The sequence below is a fragment of the Monopterus albus genome, unplaced genomic scaffold (assembly GCF_001952655.1).
Source record: "Monopterus albus unplaced genomic scaffold, M_albus_1.0 scaffold51.1, whole genome shotgun sequence".
In the NCBI taxonomy this organism is placed as follows: Eukaryota; Metazoa; Chordata; class Actinopteri; order Synbranchiformes; family Synbranchidae; genus Monopterus; species Monopterus albus.
In genome coordinates, this window is record NW_018127931.1 from 2,731,280 (window position 1) to 2,751,208 (window position 19,929).

General features: G+C 42.0%; 1 protein-coding gene across 6 annotated transcripts; it reads left to right on the forward strand.

Moving 5' to 3' along the window:
* The first annotated feature begins 3,073 nt into the window (after window positions 1–3,073).
* On the forward strand, window positions 3,074–19,701 carry kdm5a (lysine demethylase 5A). Of its 6 annotated transcripts, none has more exons than XM_020601277.1 (29): window positions 3,074–3,877; window positions 4,153–4,283; window positions 4,941–5,018; window positions 6,459–6,581; window positions 8,240–8,410; window positions 8,825–9,025; window positions 9,324–9,402; window positions 9,500–9,591; window positions 9,679–9,846; window positions 10,062–10,181; window positions 10,353–10,511; window positions 11,095–11,276; window positions 11,473–11,635; window positions 11,739–11,858; window positions 11,936–12,130; window positions 13,491–13,672; window positions 13,847–13,971; window positions 14,057–14,207; window positions 14,326–14,446; window positions 14,611–14,787; window positions 14,875–15,053; window positions 15,312–15,630; window positions 15,828–16,388; window positions 16,535–16,693; window positions 17,017–17,145; window positions 17,263–17,410; window positions 17,608–17,828; window positions 18,019–18,492; window positions 18,768–19,701. In XM_020601277.1, the coding sequence occupies exons 2-29, from the start codon at window positions 4,254–4,256 to the stop codon at window positions 19,095–19,097; spliced, it is 5,157 nt and encodes a 1,718-aa protein (XP_020456933.1). In that variant the 5' UTR covers window positions 3,074–3,877; window positions 4,153–4,253; the 3' UTR covers window positions 19,098–19,701. The 6 variants fall into 6 exon arrangements, with proteins under 6 accessions (XP_020456933.1, XP_020456928.1, XP_020456930.1 ...); XM_020601272.1 differs by having other exon boundaries at window positions 3,074–3,624; window positions 3,787–4,283; XM_020601274.1 differs by having other exon boundaries at window positions 3,074–3,591; window positions 3,787–4,283.
* Window positions 19,702–19,929: the final 228 nt, after the last annotated feature.

Sequence of the window (19,929 nt, forward strand, 5' to 3'; positions counted from 1 at the left end):
TCCAGAAGACTAGTTAGGCTTTGTGAGTGGATAGCAGAGGGGTTTATTAGTGGAACTGCAGAGTGCTAGGAAACACTGACAGAACAGGGTTGATTCAGATATTGTAGACTCACTGAATGTGCATCATTCAGGCATGTCAATGTACATGTCAATGTACTGATAAAGGCCAGTGTCAAAAGTAGAATGAAAAGTATTGAGAAAGACAGTTGTGCTGTCAGGGTGTTACAAGGTGTGTGGGACCCTTAAAGGCATGGGGTCACAACTGGTGAGGTTTAATTGAATTTTGAAGTCCTATAACCAAAATAAAGACTGAAAAGTATTGAGAGGAGGATTGGGTTCTCAGAGTGTTAGAGACATGTGTGGGGGCCTGAGGACCTGTGTTCAAACTGTTTGAAGGCCACGATATGCTAACCCATGGACATATACGGTAATAACAACCTGCAGTTATAGGCAGCTACTTCCTTATACTGTAACTTCAGATGTTACTCTAATGAGACATTTTAGGAACCAGTATACTCTGGCTCTTTGAGAAAGTGTTGAGTTTTGTGTAAAATAATCCATAAACACTGGTGACACTGGCCACTTATGACCATTGCACAGTATTTAGCTGACATTGATTCATTTCCCAAGATAGAATACTCCCTTTACAGTATACGAAGTAATGACTAATTCATCTAAAGTATTTGCTTATGAATCTGTCTTAAAATTTTGTCAATAATTTAATGTTAATTAACATTCATAACTGAATTATCAGTAATTGATTTCTTACCATCATAATTCCTAAATGTTTCACTGCATCTTTTCCTGGGATGTTATATAACTCTGTTTCTATAATGTCTTTAAGAGCAAGAATCTCACACTTATTTAAACTGAGGTTGAGACTAGATATTTTAGAAAACTTTTTCACAAAAGATAAAGCAGGAGAGACTTCAGATTTACTTTCTAGAAATAAAGTAGTGTCATCAGCTAGCTGTGATATTATCTGCCTATCATTAAGAGTGATGCCTTTAAAAGAATGGTGAGTTATTAATAAATAAAGAACTTCTCCTAACAGTAAAAAGAGGTAAGGAGAGATGGGACAGCCTTGGCAAATTCTTCTCTTAATGTCAAATCTGGGTGATGTGCTAAAGGGCCGTTTTACAGAACTGTTGTTACATTATATAAAATTTTGATTGCTTTAATGAGAAAGTTATCAAACCTGAAAAAATTTAGGGCATCACAAATAAAACCGTGGGACACTGTCAAAGGCTTTTGAAAGTCCAAGAATACAATTAAGGGCTTGCTATCAAGAAGATCTTTGTAGTTGACTAAATCAATGACTAGACAAATATTTTTGGAGATATACCACTTATGAATCCACACTGGGATTCATTATATCATTAAGACCAGATTTTAAACAGTTTGCCAATATGGAGGCAATAATTTTATAGTCATTGTTAAGGAGTGTGATGGGTCTCCAGTTATCAATAAGTAAGGGGTCTTTCTAGTCTAGTTTTGAGGAAGAAGAAGAAGGCGCCATATCCAACAGGCAACTGAGATCAATGTCAACAGCCAGATACAGTGCAACATGTTTTATTTAAATGTAGCAGATATACAGAGGAGATAATGATAATGTCTGCAAAGAAAATAAATAGTACAAGCATTAGGGAAGTACAGGAGACCATAACCGGAGGCACAGTTGTACTAGATTTCTTAAGAAGGCCAGGATTCATTGATAGAATATAGAAGATAAGGTCCAGCTTGATCCATACTCCAACATACTGTAGTAGATGCATAATCATCTCTAAGGTCACTTGTCAGTTGCACAGAAGGGGGCGCTAATGCAACAATTCCTGGATGCCCACTAACTTATTGGGCAAACTTAAAAGGGCATAAAGGGGGTCATCCCACTCAAAGAGTACTGGAAATGTGTCAAGAAAAACAGAAAGGTCAACAGAGGAGTTTTGGATGGATGATAGAAGGTAAGATTAGTGAAGCAGGCTTGGAGGACAAAAAGATAAATCCTGCTGTTCCTTTATCTGTGATCCCACCATGGATGTTTGCAGAAGTAAATATAGATCTGAGCTTTTTAGCAGAGAGAAGAAGGAAAGTGTAAGACAAAGTGAGGTAACTGGATACAGTATATAGACAGAACATATACAGGATTTCTTAAAATATATACAGATGCATCTAAGACAGAGAATGGTAAAAAAAAAGATCAGCATTCATTATACCAGAATTAAAAATGAAATCAAATAAATGGATCAGTAATAATCTTGCAGTATACACAGGAGAATTACTAGATATTGTACTAGCATTAGAATGAGTAGAAGAGCATAAACCATTAAAAGTCCTAACTGGATCAGATTCCAGCAGTTCTTTATTAAGTATTCGACACATCCAGTCAGACTCGAGGCAGGACATAATACTTGAAATATCTTGTATGCTATTCACATGTCAGATGGCCGGGACAGATGTTAGCTAGTTTGGATTCCACGCATATTGGGGTAGAGGGAAATTAACTAGCAGATGACTTTGCAAAAACTGTGCTTAAAAAAGAGGTGTGTGTGGAAGTAAGTTATAGTTAGGCTGAAGGTTAGGTGTTTAATTAAAAGGAAAATTTAGGAGAAATGGCAAGAACCGTGGGATAAAGATGGCAAGGGTAGGCTTGTGTGGAAGTAAGCTATAGTAAGGCTGAGGTTAAGAGTTTGATTAAAAGGAAACTGAAACAGAAATGGCAAGAACTGTGGGATAAAGATGGCAAGGGTCGGCTCTATGTGAAAAGTACATTGAAGTTGATGAAGAATCATCAGGAGAGGGAGTTATTTAAAAATATAGTTTTAAGTGGTGGAATGAACTTTATTATTCCAGAGGTGTTGGGAAAAAGCTCAGGGGATATAGGACACAGAGTACTTCTTAGATTTTTAGAGGGTACAGGGTTAAGCTAGATAATATAATGTGAACTGAGTGAGGTTATTTTGATATAGTAGTAGGTAGTGGCCGTTCTGATCCACACTCCAGTCTAGAAGGTGGCGGTAACGAATCTAAAGCTGTTTGCCAACCGCCACTGAACAACAGAAGAAGAAGAATTCCTGGACGCCACGCCAAAAAAAGCAAAAGAAGAAGAAGAAGCTGAACAAGGCACTATAACAGCTTACCCTTCCTTGCTAACCGTAGCTATCATGTTGTTTAGTGCGGCTACAGTATTTACAACCGGTGTTAAATGAAATGGAAAGTTGTAGCAAGTAAATCGAAGCAATTGGACTGCTGATTTTTTTTTCCTGTGTGATTCCGATTAACCCACTCAAGTCATGGCGGACTGTCCTGCTCAGCCGACTTTCTTAGCTAACGTCAACGGTAGCTGCGCAACGGGAAGCGTTAGCTAAGATGTTTTTAGGCAACCAAATGAACTGCATACTGGTTTTTCATGGCCTTAAATGCATCATTGAATGGGGTTTGATGCACGAACTAAAGACATCAGTCAGCAATGTGTGGTCGCTAAGTTACCGCTAGTCTCCTTGTTGTAGTTGTCTGGCTGGGATTTATCTTTTGGGGTACTCGAAGAAATGGAGAAGCCTGACGTGCAAGGGTGACTACGTTAACCCAGCTAACGTTAGTCCGAAAATCTTGCTAAACGTGGATAAGGTTGTTGAAAATGCATAATTATGAAGAATTTATGAACTACCTAGCTACACAGACGTAGCAGTGTAATGTTATACTTGCGTAACGTAGATCACAGCCAGCACTGTATAACCGGGGTGCTTTTTGTTTTGTGACTAACTTTTCAAATCCTGTGATTAACCCTAGACGAAGTCTGAACTGCAGAGTTGTTTTTGTGAAGCTGTCAACTGTGAGAAGGAATGATGGCGTTTCGGACTGACCCTGCCCTCCTTCCCAGGTAGGGCAGTGGAGACTCTCCGGCCCGGCCTACTGTTTATACATGATAGGAAGAGATTGATCGGTCCCCGCACGGTTGTTGTTACTACTCATTCAGTTTCTGATCTGGGATGAGCTGTCACTGAAGTGATTTGTTCTTTGGGAAATTTGAACGATCACTGTGGACTCGCAGAAAGTTCTCTGAGAAGAAAGTTGTTGAAAACAACGAACTGTTGAACTCGGTGCTTTTATCTAATATCATTTTAAAGGCCCACCTCATCATGTCTGCGTTTGCAGAGTTTGTCCCCCCTCCCGAATGTCCGGTTTTTGAGCCGAGTTGGGAGGATTTCTCGGATCCTTTGGGATTTATCAACAAGATACGACCAATTGCAGAGAAAATGGGTATCTGCAAGATCAGACCTCCTGAGGTAAACCAATACATTATATTAGACATTGGACTCAAGTCTGCCAGGATTTATATCTTATGCTCCTGTGTAGGTAGTAGCACTGGTTTGCTTTGGGCCTGCATGCATTTTGCATTAGGAAACGACATTATCCCAAGGTCAAATAAGGCAGTTTTTAGTACTCAACTGTACATAAGTTGAGTTCGGGGGACACTGGTGTTCTATTGCTCTGCACAAAAGTTTATAAAAGGCAGAATAAACAGAATCCTGATTCCTTGTTTTGTTTCCCTGGTGGCTAGCTACAGTACATTGTACCAAGATAGCAGGGAAGATGCGACATTGGGCAACATCATTGCTCCTGTCAGAACATAAACCTATATTTATGTTATGTTTGCAATATTTTATATAGATAAGTACAACAGCAAAGTATCCATGCACTTTCAGAATAGACAGTATTACATATTAAAATTAATGGGTTCCATCAGGAAGTATTTATGCACAGTTTTTCTGTATACAAATGCAAATTGCACTTTTCAAAATGTGTGAGTAGCGACATTGAGCTATAACTTAACATCAATAAATAAGCTCTGCCCGTGCTCCTTTTTCTTTGAGAAGCCCTATCATTTCCTGTTTAGTGATTCGTTTGGAAAGATTGAACCTTTCTGATTTCTTATCTGTCAGGACTGGCAGCCTCCTTTTGCCTGCGATGTGCGCAACTTTCGCTTCACTCCTCGAGTACAAAGACTGAATGAACTTGAGGTGAGTTTGCCAAGAACATGCCACATGCCAAACATAACAGTAGTGACTACAGAGGTGCAAGTTGGACCCAGAGCACCACTGACTCAAGACAATCACAAAGCCAAGCACATTGACCAACAGTGCTTAGCACACGATCCCATTTCTCCACTCATTTGACAAATCTCCTATTGTGGTTTGCTCCCAGAGTCATCCAACCCTAGTGGTTTGCTGTTCATGGTAGAGGTGTTTACAATTTTTCATAAACAAGTACTCTCAGATATTTGACAGTTCTTACACATATACAGTTTGCGAATTACGATGACAGATACTGCCAAGATTTCAGTAAGATTCCAAGTTCTTGGATCAATAAGTCATAAGTGAAATGTTGTTAAAACACATAAAACGCCTTTTACAGCTGTAGTAAGGTAGACAACGGAGAGACCAGGTTGTGCAGCACGGAAGACAGCTCATTTTCAGTTCTGTGTGATCCACAGAACTGAACTATGAACACTCTAGTTAACAGTGGAAAGTTATATTGTGGGCTAATTATTGTGGATGGATTTAAGTGTCTGATCAGTGATTCTCAAGGACTAGTGAACTGTGTATAAAATCAGACATGTTCATGATAATTATTGACAACGAGGTTCCAGAGAATGTTCTGACACCATGTTTATCCTGAGTTTAAAAAAAACCACAGACAAATACAAAAAGTTGAAATTTCAAATTTTTCCAATGTGTGAAAAATTCTCATATGCAAAAATGGGCCTGGCCTATACCAGCAGATGCAATTCATTATGGGGAGCACATAGATATAAAGTTTTTGAATGTGTTGATTGCGATTAATAATTTACTAATGAAAATGCCTCCGCATTTATTATAGAGGCCCCTTATGGTGGACCTGGTTCATTTTTTGTGGGGCTCTTCTTCATGCACCCTGCTTCCTTCCTTTAAAATAGGATCTTTGCATCATGTACGGTTTAGTCTCTGTAACTGCTTTTAGTGGTGGTATAATCATAATAATAACAAAAACCTGAATTAAAACAATAGGGTACAAACACCTTTGGTGATTGGTCCCCTAATGAGTACAGCTGTGTCTCAGGAAAAAAACAACACACATATTTTGGAAATGATTCTACCTGCATTCAATTTGATGGAAAGAAACAGTCCTCCTACTGTATGCTGCTCTAAGTGTGCCGTCAGTAGCAGCAGGGTGTGTAGTCTGTTTCTACCTACACTGTTTTCTGATGCGCACTTGTTAAGGTTGGAATTCATGATATTCAGTTTTGTTGTTTAATGTGTGTAAAGCAGCAGGACAGCTCGAATAGTGTAATTATAAGGTTTTCATATAACCAGAGAAGTATGGCCATGTGTCACAGTGCAGCCATTCAAACTTAGGTTTGTCTGAGGTGTCAAGGTAGCTTCACTTAGTCTGTCCTCTCCATTCTCCCTCCTGCCTGACAGGCACTAACTCGGATTAAGCTCAACTTTCTGGATCAAATCGCAAAGTTCTGGGAGCTGCAGGGATCCAAGATTCGATTCCCTCATGTGGAGAGAAAGATCCTGGACCTTTATCAGCTCAGTAAGGTAACAAAAGATCAATTTGGATAGCTTTTTATTAGAGTGCACCGATTGCATTTTTCTTGTCGATTCCGATTTTTATTTTTTATTTTTAAGTCTGCCCTGCCGATTCTGATTTTCTTTCTTTTTAAGAACTGTAATTGACAGCATACACAGACATTTTTGTAACTTTTCTTTGATGAAAAATTTACTTGTAGTAAAAATAAAACACTGTATTAAAGTTTTAATCTTTTTTTCTTTCTCTCACGTGGTTTTTCAAACCTCCAACTAAAAATGAAGTGCCGTATTCAGTGTTTCCCATACATTAACTTATTTGTGGCTAAACAATGTTTACAATGAGCGCCACATTAATTTAAAATAATAAATCTTATTTCAATACATTGTCATTCGTAGCACATGTGTTCACTCAGTCCCTCTGTGCGACGCTCTGTTTCTCTCTCTCACACACACAAACACATGACAACCATGATGACAGACCATCGGTGATCAGCTCCTCCACTCAGTGGAAAAAACTTTTTTTTTTAGTAGGCTACTGTCAATTCTGAGATCCAGCTCTTCTAATATGCTATTAGCAAGCTAGTAAGGCTAGCTAAGATAATGTTAGAATACAGCTGTTGCCGAGATTAGCACGCTATATATAGCATGGATGTATATGGACTGCTTTGCAATTGGATAAAGTTAATGCTAGTTTATAAACTGATGCTGAATGTTTGCCCCCCTTAGTCCAGGTGAATATCAAACTACTACTATTTCTGTGGGAAACACTGATATTTATACTTCTCCAAATATAAACAGGCGCAACAGGTAATGGAAGCAGAAGAATCAGAATCAGCTTTATTGGCCAGGTCTGTTGGACACACGAGGAATTTGACTCTGGTACATCAGCTCTCAATGTGCAAACAGTACACCAGCATAAGGCTGTGTAATATAAGAATGATAAGATAAGAATGTCTTACTACTGAGCACACAGTTCAACCATGGGTTGGATCCACTGTACATATACATGGATTTCATGTGTAGCCAGTAAATTCCTCATTGTGTACAGTTTGTCTGCGGTTTGGACATAGTTTCCCCTTCTGTAGACTCCTCTGTGCACTGTTTGTACACCAAGTGCTTCTGATTCACAAGTGAGCACGCACTCGGTACAGACACAAGTGCAAGTCTCACTCGAGGTGCAAGAGAGATGTTATGTTCTGCAGATGCTACACTTTTGCTCTGTCCTGCTGCATGTGCGATGTGGACTGCCTCTACATCTGATCAGCACAGAATCAAAAATCTCAGAGTGATCGTCCAGTCACTGGTCAAGGATGATCACACTGAAAACCGGTCATTTCCGATTTCTGCCGATCAATCGGTGCATCTCCACCTTTTAATCTTTACTTTTGTGCTGTTTGTTTTTAGACTAAATATATAACATTGATATAAGTGGATAAATGAAGGCACACTTCAAAAAAACAATTTTGATGGTTTCTAAGATTTGTTTTATCATATTAACTGATACTAGAAAATTGTGTGTTGATGCTCTAGTTGACTGCTGCTGCACACTGCATGTAGTTGTTGATCCAATTTAATTCATTGCTAATAATGTATTTTCCTTACCTTTTAAGTGTTGTTTGTGCCAGTCATACTGTTAAGTACTTCAATTAGACACCCGTGTGTTTTAGATTGTGTCGTCTGAGGGTGGCTTTGAGATGGTGTGTAAAGAGAAGAGGTGGTCTAAGGTGGCCAGCCGAATGGGCTTCCCACCTGGGAAAGGCACTGGTTCACTGCTGCGCTCCCACTATGAGAGGATCCTGTACCCCTATGAGCTCTTTCAGTCTGGAGCCACACTAACTGTAAGTGGGTTTTCTAGACTTCCTGTAGTAGCTTCACACAGTAATAATTTGTCAGTTGCTGCAGAAATTGTACTTAACTGCAGTCGATATCAAATGAGCAACTCTGAAAAGTTGGAGCAAATGGATATTAACAGTATGTGAGAGGTTGTTGATATTAAAATCACTCTTCTTCTGGTTACTTTGCATTTTCTTCTCCGTTAAGATAAATTAGATTTGTCTGTTGTGTGTTACTCTCAGATTTCAGCTGTGGACTGCTTTATACTGCAGCACACTAATCAGACTTGGCCTAACCAAGTTAAACATGTTGTATTTAGCTTTGGGATATATATAAAATCATAATGCCTGGAACCAATACATTTTTTAAACCTGTCCAAAACCTAATTTGCTTTCATCTCCACTTCCTTCTCCAATCAGGGCATCCAGAGACTCTATGATGAGGGAGATGATGGAGAGGAAGTTGATGAAGGAGTTGGCAAAGAGGTGGTGGAGGAGGAGGAGGAGGAGCAAGATGATGAGGAGGAGGAGAAGGAGAAGGATAAAGATGGAGAGGGTGATGCAACGCAAACCAGAGAACGGCTTCTGCCTGAGAGGCGCTCCAGGCGCCTTAAGTCTGAGGTAACAAGAAAAAAACCAAAATGGTAATGGTGAGATAGACTAGGAGGTTAGTTCACACTGCAAAAATGTTCATTTTTATCCTGAGCTAACCTCAAAAGTAATAAGATGTTAGTAATCTTTCACTTTTCTCTACTTACATACTTTGTTGGGCATAATCTTTGACAACATTACTGTTGCGAGTCATTTTAATATTGACTCATCTGGTTTTAGCATCATTCTCCAGCAGCCAAAGAACATTTGGCCTTTTAGCTCTTTTTCACAGTCTTCTGCTGCTGTGGTTGCTGCTGTTCTTCTCTAGAGAGAAAACAAGGACCCAAAAAGCCTCAAAATCTTCAGCACAAGTCCCAAGATGGTGGGGCTGGAGATTGTGTCAGCTGGTAAGGAACTGTATTTTCCATACACAACAGACACTAAAGTCAACTGTTACTCTGGGTGTCTCTTTTCTCACATGTGCGCTGTTCCTTTTTATCTCAGATGATGGGTTCAGCAAGAAGCAGCGTCACCTCAAAGCTCAGGCCTTCGCCATCAAAATGAGACCACGCAAGGAGACCCTGGAGGTCAACTTTGTGAGTACCAGTTCATTTGCTCATTGGATGATGCTTACTGTATTTTGGGTAACTGACATGATCATCCCTGTATCATCTGCATTGCCGATCCCTGAGATCGACCTCTATCTCTGCCTGGTGTGTGGTCGTGGCGATGAGGAGGACCGGCTCCTGCTATGCGACGGCTGTGACGACAGCTACCACACCTTCTGTCTGATCCCGCCTCTACAGGATGTGCCAAAGGGGGACTGGCGCTGCCCAAAGTGTGTTGCTGAGGTAATGCTTGAATGCTGGAGGGCAAATCCAAATCCTCGGCTTTGAAATGTGTTGAGCATTTTTGGTTCTCAAGGCAAAAATCATTTTGAGAATTTTTATTTGATGGTAGTAGTAATTTTCTTACCTTTTCCACTTTTATATAATTATCCATTTTTATGCATAATTGATATGTAAATTCCTGCTTTAATGAATTTGTTGCTCATTTTTCCACACAGGAGTGCAGTAAGCCCAGGGAAGCGTTTGGCTTTGAGCAGGCTGTGAGGGAATACACTCTCCAGGGCTTTGGAGAGATGGCCGACCACTTCAAGTCCGACTATTTCAACATGCCTGTACACGTATGCAAAATCAGAATTCTAAGCTAGAATATGTAAATTGTTTCATGGATGTCCTCCTGTCATTTGTTAGTCCCACAGTCTGTTTTAACAGTTTGAGTTTAACGTGTTCATGGGCTTCTGGTGTGAAAAGATAAGACAGGAAGTTTCATTAGTTTCACATTGTACCCACAGATGGTCCCCACAGAGCTGGTGGAGAAGGAGTTCTGGCGCCTGGTCAGCAGCATTGAAGAGGATGTCATTGTAGAGTATGGAGCAGACATCAGCTCCAAGGAGGTGGGCAGTGGTTTTCCTGTCAGGGATGGCAAAAGGAGGCTCCTGGGAGATGAAGAGGTGAGAAAATAGTTTCAGAGATTTTATTTTCCTAGATGTCCTTCCAGAGGTCAATAACTGGTTCCTCACTATCGTAGAGGCATGGTCTGGGTCATTTTATTCCATGTAACAGATCTAAAAGGTTTTTGTCTCATACTTAATGGACTTAATTTAAGTAAAGACTAGCGCTGGGTATCATTTGTAAATCTTTAATACCGATACCTTGACTTCGATGCCAGTTCTTAAATGATACTCTTTTCGATACCAATTTTCTACAGTTAATTTTAACAAAAAGAGATACATACATTACACATTTTGGTACAGATCATTAGTTTTATTTTGCAATTCCTTGGCATTTTTTTGCTCTCAAAGCAGTAAAATAAAAAGTAGACCTATTTACCACAACCTTAAGTTCTCTTAACATTAGCATCAATAAATAAAATATAAAAAAGCATGTTTTGATATTTGACATTTTTCAATACACCATGGTATTGAAGTAATTGGATCAATGCCATAAAAGTATTAAAGTTCAATACCCAGCACGAGTAAAGGCATGCCGTTTACCCTAAAGTGAAACAAAGCACTTTGTTTCCTCTCTCATCAGGAGTATGCCAACTCAGGCTGGAACCTGAACAACATGCCAGTGCTGGAACAGTCGGTGCTCACTCACATCAATGTGGACATCTCGGGCATGAAGGTACCTTGGCTTTATGTGGGCATGTGTTTCTCCTCATTCTGCTGGCACATCGAGGACCACTGGAGTTACTCCATCAACTTTCTGCACTGGTAAGACTTCACAAAGGGCACACAAGACCGTGTCACACTCAAAGTAGAACTGATAATTAAAGATGTAAAACCCCTGAAATATTCATGCTGATGGAAACTATCCTATTATACTTGTGTATCACTGTGGACGAGAACATCTTGGCCAATACCTTTAATGTTCATATACATTATTCTGTCCTGTTGCTGTGTCCTCCAGGGGTGAGCCAAAGACTTGGTATGGAGTCCCAGCCTCTGCAGCAGAGCAGCTGGAGGCCGTAATGAAGAAGCTGGCTCCAGAGCTGTTTGACTCCCAGCCTGATCTCCTCCATCAACTGGTCACCATCATGAATCCCAATGTCCTCATGGAGCATGGTGTCCCTGTATGTAGCCTAGGCCTGGTGCTGATAATTGATCAGATCTGATCAGATATTGGTCATGTGTTCCAAGCTGATTATTAATCACGCATGTATATTTTCCCCTCAGGTGTACAGGACCAATCAGTGTGCAGGGGAGTTTGTGGTAACCTTCCCCAGGGCCTACCACAGCGGCTTCAACCAGGGCTACAACTTTGCAGAGGCTGTTAATTTCTGCACAGCTGACTGGGTGAGGGAAAAGCCAGTTCTTATTCCATGAAAAAGTTTGTTGGGGGGGTGTTTATCTTTACACATGCTCTTCCTCAGTTACCTATGGGTCGTCAATGTGTGGCCCATTACCGACGGCTGCACCGCTACTGTGTGTTCTCCCACGAGGAGCTGCTGTGCAAGATGGCTGCTGATCCAGAGAGCCTTGATGTGGAACTGGCTGCTGCTGTATTCAAGGAACTGGGCTATATGATGGAGGAGGAGACAAAACTCAGAAAAGCTGTTGAAGAAATGGTTAGAGGATCTGTTTATTTGTTTGTTTGTTTTATTACTTAGTGTAGTCTTTTTTTTTATTCAGTGTGTTCTGCTTTTGAACCTGTAGCTTAATATAAGTAGTAGGGCTGTGACAGTACACTTAGCTGACGAGACGATACACAATACTGGGATGATGAGAACAAGGCGAGATAATATTTTAACACTCTCTTTAAAAAATCTTCAGTGATGAAATATATGACTGGAAAATTAGTCTTTTATATGACTGAAAGTCACAAAATGCAAAACAATGCAGGTGCATTTTGAAATGTTTTAACTAATCAACTTGTAATGAATGTCACTTCAGTTCTACTTTCTGAGGGTAAATGGTCATATTCAGTAAAAGACAGAACAAAATGTAAGCACTGTAAAAGGTTTGGCCACAAACTCAACTGACTGGCTTCTCTCCTGTACGATTTCACACGAGTCTCTTCAGACCTTATGACTGTGAATGAGCATCTAGATGAAGCTACAGTGTTTCTCACAGAATGAATCTATCATGCTTTCATAATTGTATTTATTTATTTTTATTAAAAATAGTAATACTGTAGTGCTGTTCATCTGATCTGTCCCTTCTGCACCAGCTCTCTCTTCAGCTCTCTTTTCCTGACCCTCTCTTGCTGCTTCAGCAGCATTAGTTGGAACCAGTAAATATTTGAAATGAATCAGCTGGGTCGCTGATCACACTGATCAGCTTTCAAACCTGTGATTTTTGATATTCCCCTGGACTGGGGGGCCAAACATTCAGTGTCAGAGTTTATGAACTAGCATTAACTATCCACTTGCAGAGCAGTCCATATACATACAGTACATGCTATATACAGTCTACTGACCTCGGCAGCAGCAGTATTCTAACATTAGCTTAGCTAGCCTTACTACTTTGCTAATAACTTATTACAAGAGCTGGATCTCTGCGATTGATAGCGTTGTGTTGTCATGTCATGTCATGTGTTTGTGTTTTAAATCAATATGTGGCAGTCAGTGTTGACATTGTGGCGGCCTGCCACAAATAAATAAGTGTATGGGAAACCCTGAGCTGTGTGTGGCTTTCCAACTGAAGTCCTTTTTGCAAATTGAACATACAAAAGTGGAAGGGGCTTCTTCTGTGCTAATTTCACCCTCACACTCTGTCATGCTGGCTGCTGCTCAGGTTCTGTTGTGCACCATGAGACAGCTTTTCAACTTGATGGAAAATATTGCCCCATTTCAATATCGCGAAATCTTATCACGAGATCTTGTCACACCACTAGTAACTAGTGCTTAACTAGCGTTTGTCTTGTGTCCCTTTTTTTTAAGTGTGTAAAATGTAAATGCATTGTTTCTTTTTGCTACTTACCTACAGGGAGTGTTGTCCTCAGAGCAGGAGGTTTTTGAACTGGTCCCTGATGATGAGCGCCAGTGCCACAAGTGTAAGACAACCTGTTTCCTGTCTGCACTGACCTGTTCTTGCAGCCCTGATCGTCTGGTCTGTCTGCACCATGCAGCAGATCTCTGCGACTGCCCACTTGGCAACAAGTGTCTCCGGTGAGATTTCTTGTTTTTTTTTTTTTTTTGGCAGTTCAATTAAATCTACTGAAAGAACTTCTGTAATGAAGTCTTTCTTGTAATTCATTTGGCTAGTCGTACCCTACTCCACATTTACTTGTCCACATAAAGTATATTATAAAATACTGTACATATCTGCATGATATATTTCAGTTATCGCTATGACCTGGAGGAGTTTCCATCCATGCTGTATGGTGTCAAGGCACGGGCACAGTCATATGACACATGGGCAAAGAGGGTCACCGAGGCCTTGGCTGCAGACCAGAAGAACAAGAAAGGTTTTACATACTTTATTACTACAAATACAAAATGCATTCTTGTTGCATCATCTTTGTACCATGTCATGTTTTATGTGTCTCTCAGATCTTATCGAGCTCAAGGTTTTACTGGAAGATGCAGAGGACAGGAAGTATCCTGAGAATGCTCTGTTTCGTCAGCTTAGGGAGATGGTCAAAGAGGCGGAGACATGCTCTTCTGTCGCCCAGCTGCTACTCAGCCGAAAGCAGAGACACAGGTCAGTGAACATGGATATACAGCTTGATTTAATCGAACAGAAAATCCAGCACTTGAGCATTTTTTCTGTTTGAAAATCAATACTCTTAACGGATGGGGTTTTCCATGTGTGTCTGCAGCAGCCGTCTGCGTTCTGAGAGCAGTCGTAATCGTACTAAACTGACAGTGGACGAGCTTAAGGCCTTCGTGGACCAGCTCTACAGACTGCCCTGCATCATTAGCCAGGCCCGACAAGTCAAAGTTAGTCCCCTCTGTTCCTACTTCATTTTATCCTCTTCTGTCTTTTCCCCCCATATAAACCTTCTTTTCCCTTCATCAATGCTATTGAACAACTACTGATCTACCTGACTTTTCCCTCTTTGCTTTTGCTCTCAGTCTCTGTCTTTTACCTCCCTTTTCTTCAGGAGTTATTGGAGAATGTGGAGGACTTCCACGAGCGAGCCCAGGTGGCGCTGTTAGATGAGATGCCAGATTCCTCCAAGCTGCAGGCACTATTGGACCTGGGCAGTGGCCTGGACGTTGAACTGCCTGAGCTGCCCCGACTCAAGCAGGAACTCCAGCAGGCCCGCTGGCTTGATGAGGTGAGCTCTTAAAAATGTGCTTGTGTGGTTTGAAGGAGCTGGTGTAACAGTGGCCTCATGCAATGTGCTGCCCTTGTTGCACACCAGGTGCATGTCACTCTGGCTGAGCCCCACCGAGTCACTCTGGAGCTGATGAAGAGGCTGATAGACTCTGGGGTGGGTCTGGCTCCCCACCATGCTGTGGAGAAAGCCATGGCCGAACTGCAAGAGATCCTCACCGTCTCAGAGAGATGGGAGGATAAAGCTCGTGCCTGCCTGCAGGCCAGGTAAGGTCATACACACACTTTTGTACGTACATACGAACACAGTTGCTAAGATTACACTATGATGTTTTTCTACTACTGTGTTAAGTATAAAGAAGAATGTAAAAATGACAAAATACTAAATGTAATCACAAGCAACAAACCAGTTCACAATGTGTAATAAAAACAGCAGAATACATGTAAACCTCAGCTGCTGCCACTGACAAGAAATTGTCATGCTCATAAACGTAAACATGCCTGTTCATCCTCCCAAAACTCCAGGCCTCGACACAGCATGGTGACCTTGGAGAGCATTGTGTTGGAAGCTAGGAACATCCCAGCGTACCTACCCAATGTGTTGGCCCTTCGAGAGGCCCTGCAGAAGGCCAAGGAGTGGACCGCCAAGGTGGAAGCCATCCAGAGTGGCAGCAGCTATGCTTACCTGGAGCAGCTGGAGAGCCTGCTGGCCAGGGGTCGCTCTATCCCTGTCCGACTTGATCCACTTGCCCAGGTGGAGTCTCAGGTGGCTGCAGCCCAAGCCTGGAGGGAGAGGACTGCACGCACCTTCCTCAAGAAGAACTCCACGTACACACTCCTGCAGGTGGGTTGTTGCAGAAAGGTTTATTTGATGCTTGTCTCTACCATCTACAAGTCTACACTATAGTTGAGATTACATACAGTATTACAATTAAATACAAATACGTACTGTAGATAAGCTAATTTTGTCTGCATCACCATATTTGGGTGAAACTTAATGTAAGCAGAATAAAAAAAAAATCCTTGTGCCTCTTCTTGTAGGTTCTCAGCCCTCGTGTGGACATTGGGGTTTACGGCAGCAGCAAGAGCAAGAGGAAACGTGTCAAGGAGCTCATGGAGAAGGAGAGGGGAGGCTTTGACCCTGATACCCTGAGCGACCTGGAAGAGAGCTTTGAGGAGGTGCGAGACCCTTCGACTGTTGTAGCAGCTTTCAAAGCCAAAGAGCAGAAGGAAGTGGAAGCCATCCACTCACTCCGTGCTGCCAATTTAGCCAAGATGGCCATGGCTGACCGCATTGAGGAGGTCAAGTTCTGCCTGTGTCGGAAGACGGCCAGCGGCTTCATGTTGCAGTGTGAACTTTGTAAGGACTGGTTCCACGGAGCCTGCGTGCCTCTACCGAAGACGGGATCTCAAAAGAAACTGGGCATGGGTTGGCAGAGCAATACCAAAGACTCCAAATTCCTGTGTCCACTTTGTCAGCGGTCACGGAGACCGAGATTAGAGACCATTCTCTCGTTGCTGGTGTCTCTGCAGAAGCTGCCAGTGCGCCTGCCAGAGGGCGAGGCTCTCCAGTGTTTGACAGAGAGGGCAATGAGCTGGCAGGTATGCATAGAAATTGCATTTTAGAATTATTCATGATAGCTTCTTAGTGAACTGCCTAATATTGTAATTATAATTATTGTGAACACTTACTTTCCATGGTTGGCTACAAGCTACCCATCCTTAGATTGGTCTAACTGTTCTTTCAGGACCGAGCACGTCAGGCTCTGGCCACTGAGGAGCTGTCCTCAGCCCTTGCAAAGCTGTCTGTGCTGAGTCAGCGTATGGTGGAGCAAGCTGCAAGGGAGAAAACTGAGAAGATCATCACTGCTGAGCTTCAGAAAGCTGCTGCCAACCCTGACTTGCAGGTACTTTAGATGAGTCATGATGTTAGGTTATAATTTCAGTTTTAATACAGTACAATACAGCCTCTATCAGTCCTGAGTGAATTGTAGTTCTTGTTGCCTCTGCTGGGGATTTGGATGTAAATATGGACTGTACCAAAAGAGGGCACTAGAATGTAAACATGAAATAGCCCAAAAGATTAGATTAACAGTCTAAAATGTGAGAATTACATGTGTCAGATGACAGTGTTTATATATGCATTTGTTGGTGACTGATGTCCATTAAATATATATTTTTTTAAACTGAGACACTGAATATTTGAATCCTTGTGTTTTCCCCTCCCCAGGGCCACATCCAGACTTTTCAGCAGTCAGCTTTCAACAGAGCTACATCACCTCGCCAGTCTGTGGACTATGATGACGAGGAGACAGATTCAGATGAGGACATCAGGGAGACCTACGGATATGATGTGAAGGTATGTGAGGCAGCAGAGAACTGACTTCAACTGAGTGACATTGTTCAAACCCCATATCGGCAAACAGTGTTTCTTTTATAGCTAATTCCTCACTGTCTTTCTTCACTTTTGTTGCAGGACCCAGGCGAAGTGAAGCCCTACCTGTTCTGTGATGAGGAGATTCCTGTTAAATCAGAGGAGGTGGTCAGTCACATGTGGCCTACTGCCACGCCCTCCTTCTGCACCGAACATGCCTACTCCTCAGCCTCCAAGTTGTGTGTGCAAAGTGAGGCCGCATTTACTTATTACATTTTTTTTGCTATCTCTGTCACTAAAGTCACTTTGACTCTGCATGCCTATCCCTTTTTCATTTTTTTCACCTTTAATTACACTCTCAAAAAAACAGATATTCCACATCTTGTTTGTGTGTTCCCGTTTTCAGGTGAAATAAGTGCTTTCATACTCAAAATATTTACATTTCAGACATAGGCACACCCAGAAAGCAGCCCAGGAAGACCCCGCTGGTTCCTCGAAGCCTGGAGCCACCAGTGCTTGAGCTGTCCCCTCAGGCTAAGGCCCAGCTGGAGGACCTGATGATGCTGGGAGACCTGTTGGAGGTGTCCCTGGATGAGACCCAGCACATCTGGAGGATCCTGCAGGCCACACACCCTCCCTCTGAGGAGAGATTCCTCCAGGTCATGGAGGTAGGGAGGTTATTTATTACACAACCTGATTGCTCAGCTGGGCCTCAGTTTGAATCAGCTGTTTAGTTGGTTTGGTTCTGGTGAAAAGTTGAGCAATGGATACGGGTCAAATAAAGGAAACATGGCTGCAGTATGTACAGTATTGGAGACTGAAGTAGTTACTCTCATTTCACCTTTCCTTTTTCTACAGTCTGACGACTGTCTGATTGAGAGGCCTTTAAAGGTCAAGCTTAAAGATTCACAGAAGAAGAGGAAACGGAAATTAGAAAGAGCCGAGCACCACCACCTGCTAATGGGTGCTGCTGGCGCTAGTGGAGCCTCGGCAATGGGCGAAATGCGACCGGCCAAAATCAAAGAACTGAAAAGGGTAGGCCTGGAGCTTGGCCTGGGTGGAAAACCCAAGAAGAAGAAACTTAAACTCAACCTGGACAAGAGCCGAGAGATGAAGCAGCTGGCCAAACGGCTAGCTAAGGAGGAGAAGGAGAGGAAGAGGAAGGAGAAGGCTGCTGCAAAGGCAGAAGCCATCAGGGAGGGACTGGAGAAGAGGAAGGAGAAAAAGATCCTTGATATTCCCTCCAAGTATGACTGGTCTGGAGCTGAGGACTCCAATGATGAGAACGCTGTGTGTGCAGCCAAGAACTGCCAGAGACCCTGTAAAGATAAGGTGAGGATTGAAATAATGAAATGTCTTTACCTACCAATGTAAAAGTCTGAGTTTCAATGAGTTATGTGTTTTGACTGTATTCCTGAAAATTAGATCAATCAAACAATAACTGACTTGTAGCTTTGACAAATTGTTACACATCAGTTATGTTTTCCTGGAATTTTATGTTTTGGTTTCTGCCACCTTTTTTTCCCCAATAGTCATCACAGTGTTTCCTTGTTGTCCATCTTAATTCTCACTCACATGGCTGCATTTGTCTCCCTGTGTATTTCCAGGTGGACTGGGTGCAGTGCGATGGCGGCTGTGACGAGTGGTTCCACCAGGTATGTGTTGGTGTGTCATGTGAAATGGCAGAAAACGAAGACTACATCTGTGTGGACTGCTCGCGGAAGGCTGCTGGGGCATGCGGGGGAGGCAGAGGGATGACCATGGGGGAGGTAGCCAAGGAGACTATTGTTTTGCTGGCGACGTCAGCAATCAGCGGCAGTGCAGAGAGTCTGCCCTCGTCCTCTGCTGCAGCCTCGTGGCCTCACTCGTCTTCCACTTCTCACCTAAATCCAGCAACTTCACATCAGCAACAGCAAGAGCCTCAGCAGGGTAGTTAGCACTAAAAACCTGCCTAGGACTGAGTTGGAATACTGTACCTCACACAGTGAGCATAACACAAAACCCAGTGTTCAGCCTGGGTGGTTCAACGTGCAAGACTATACAGCGTCTAGTGGGGAATGAGTTCTGGCAGAGGAGAGACAAACCAGGGGTGTTTCTAGATTTATAGAGCACAAGTAAAAAGACAACTTACATCTGAAAGACAGTTGAGAAGAGTCTTGCTTTCACTGTGTGGCTCCAGCAATGACGTTCTCTCTCCAAGATCTGAAAAGGTTGTTGGTTCACAGACAAGATTTAGTCCTCATACATTATAGAAACATCTGCCAGCTACTTTCTGATCCTTGTCTTTCTCTGCAATTGGTACACTTAAAGTCAAATAAACACCCACTTTAAACCCACTGTTTAAAAAAACCAAACATGTTCCCAGTTGTGTTTTACTGGATGTCCTGATCCTCCTGCCTAGTTCTTCATGTACTAACATCTCAGTACATATGACTCCAGACTAGGATAAGCAGATGGTTGTAATGTAGCATAATTATTTATAATGTACATAGCTTTTAAACAGTGAAATAAATGGATTGTGGCTTTTTTCTTGACTCTTTATTAAACTATTCATAGTCAAATATTTGATCATTGTCATGTTTTTTCCTTGTTAATTTCCTTGTTTGAGTTTTTCTTTTATAAATTTTGTGTTTATGCAGTGTCATTATAAGTTATGTAGTTAACCAAGTCATTCTCAGGGGCTCAACACTGCCATACGTCTATGTTATTGAGAGGCTGAATGATTTTGAATTCCAGGTAAAACGCCACATTAGCTCTATTAGAGGAAAG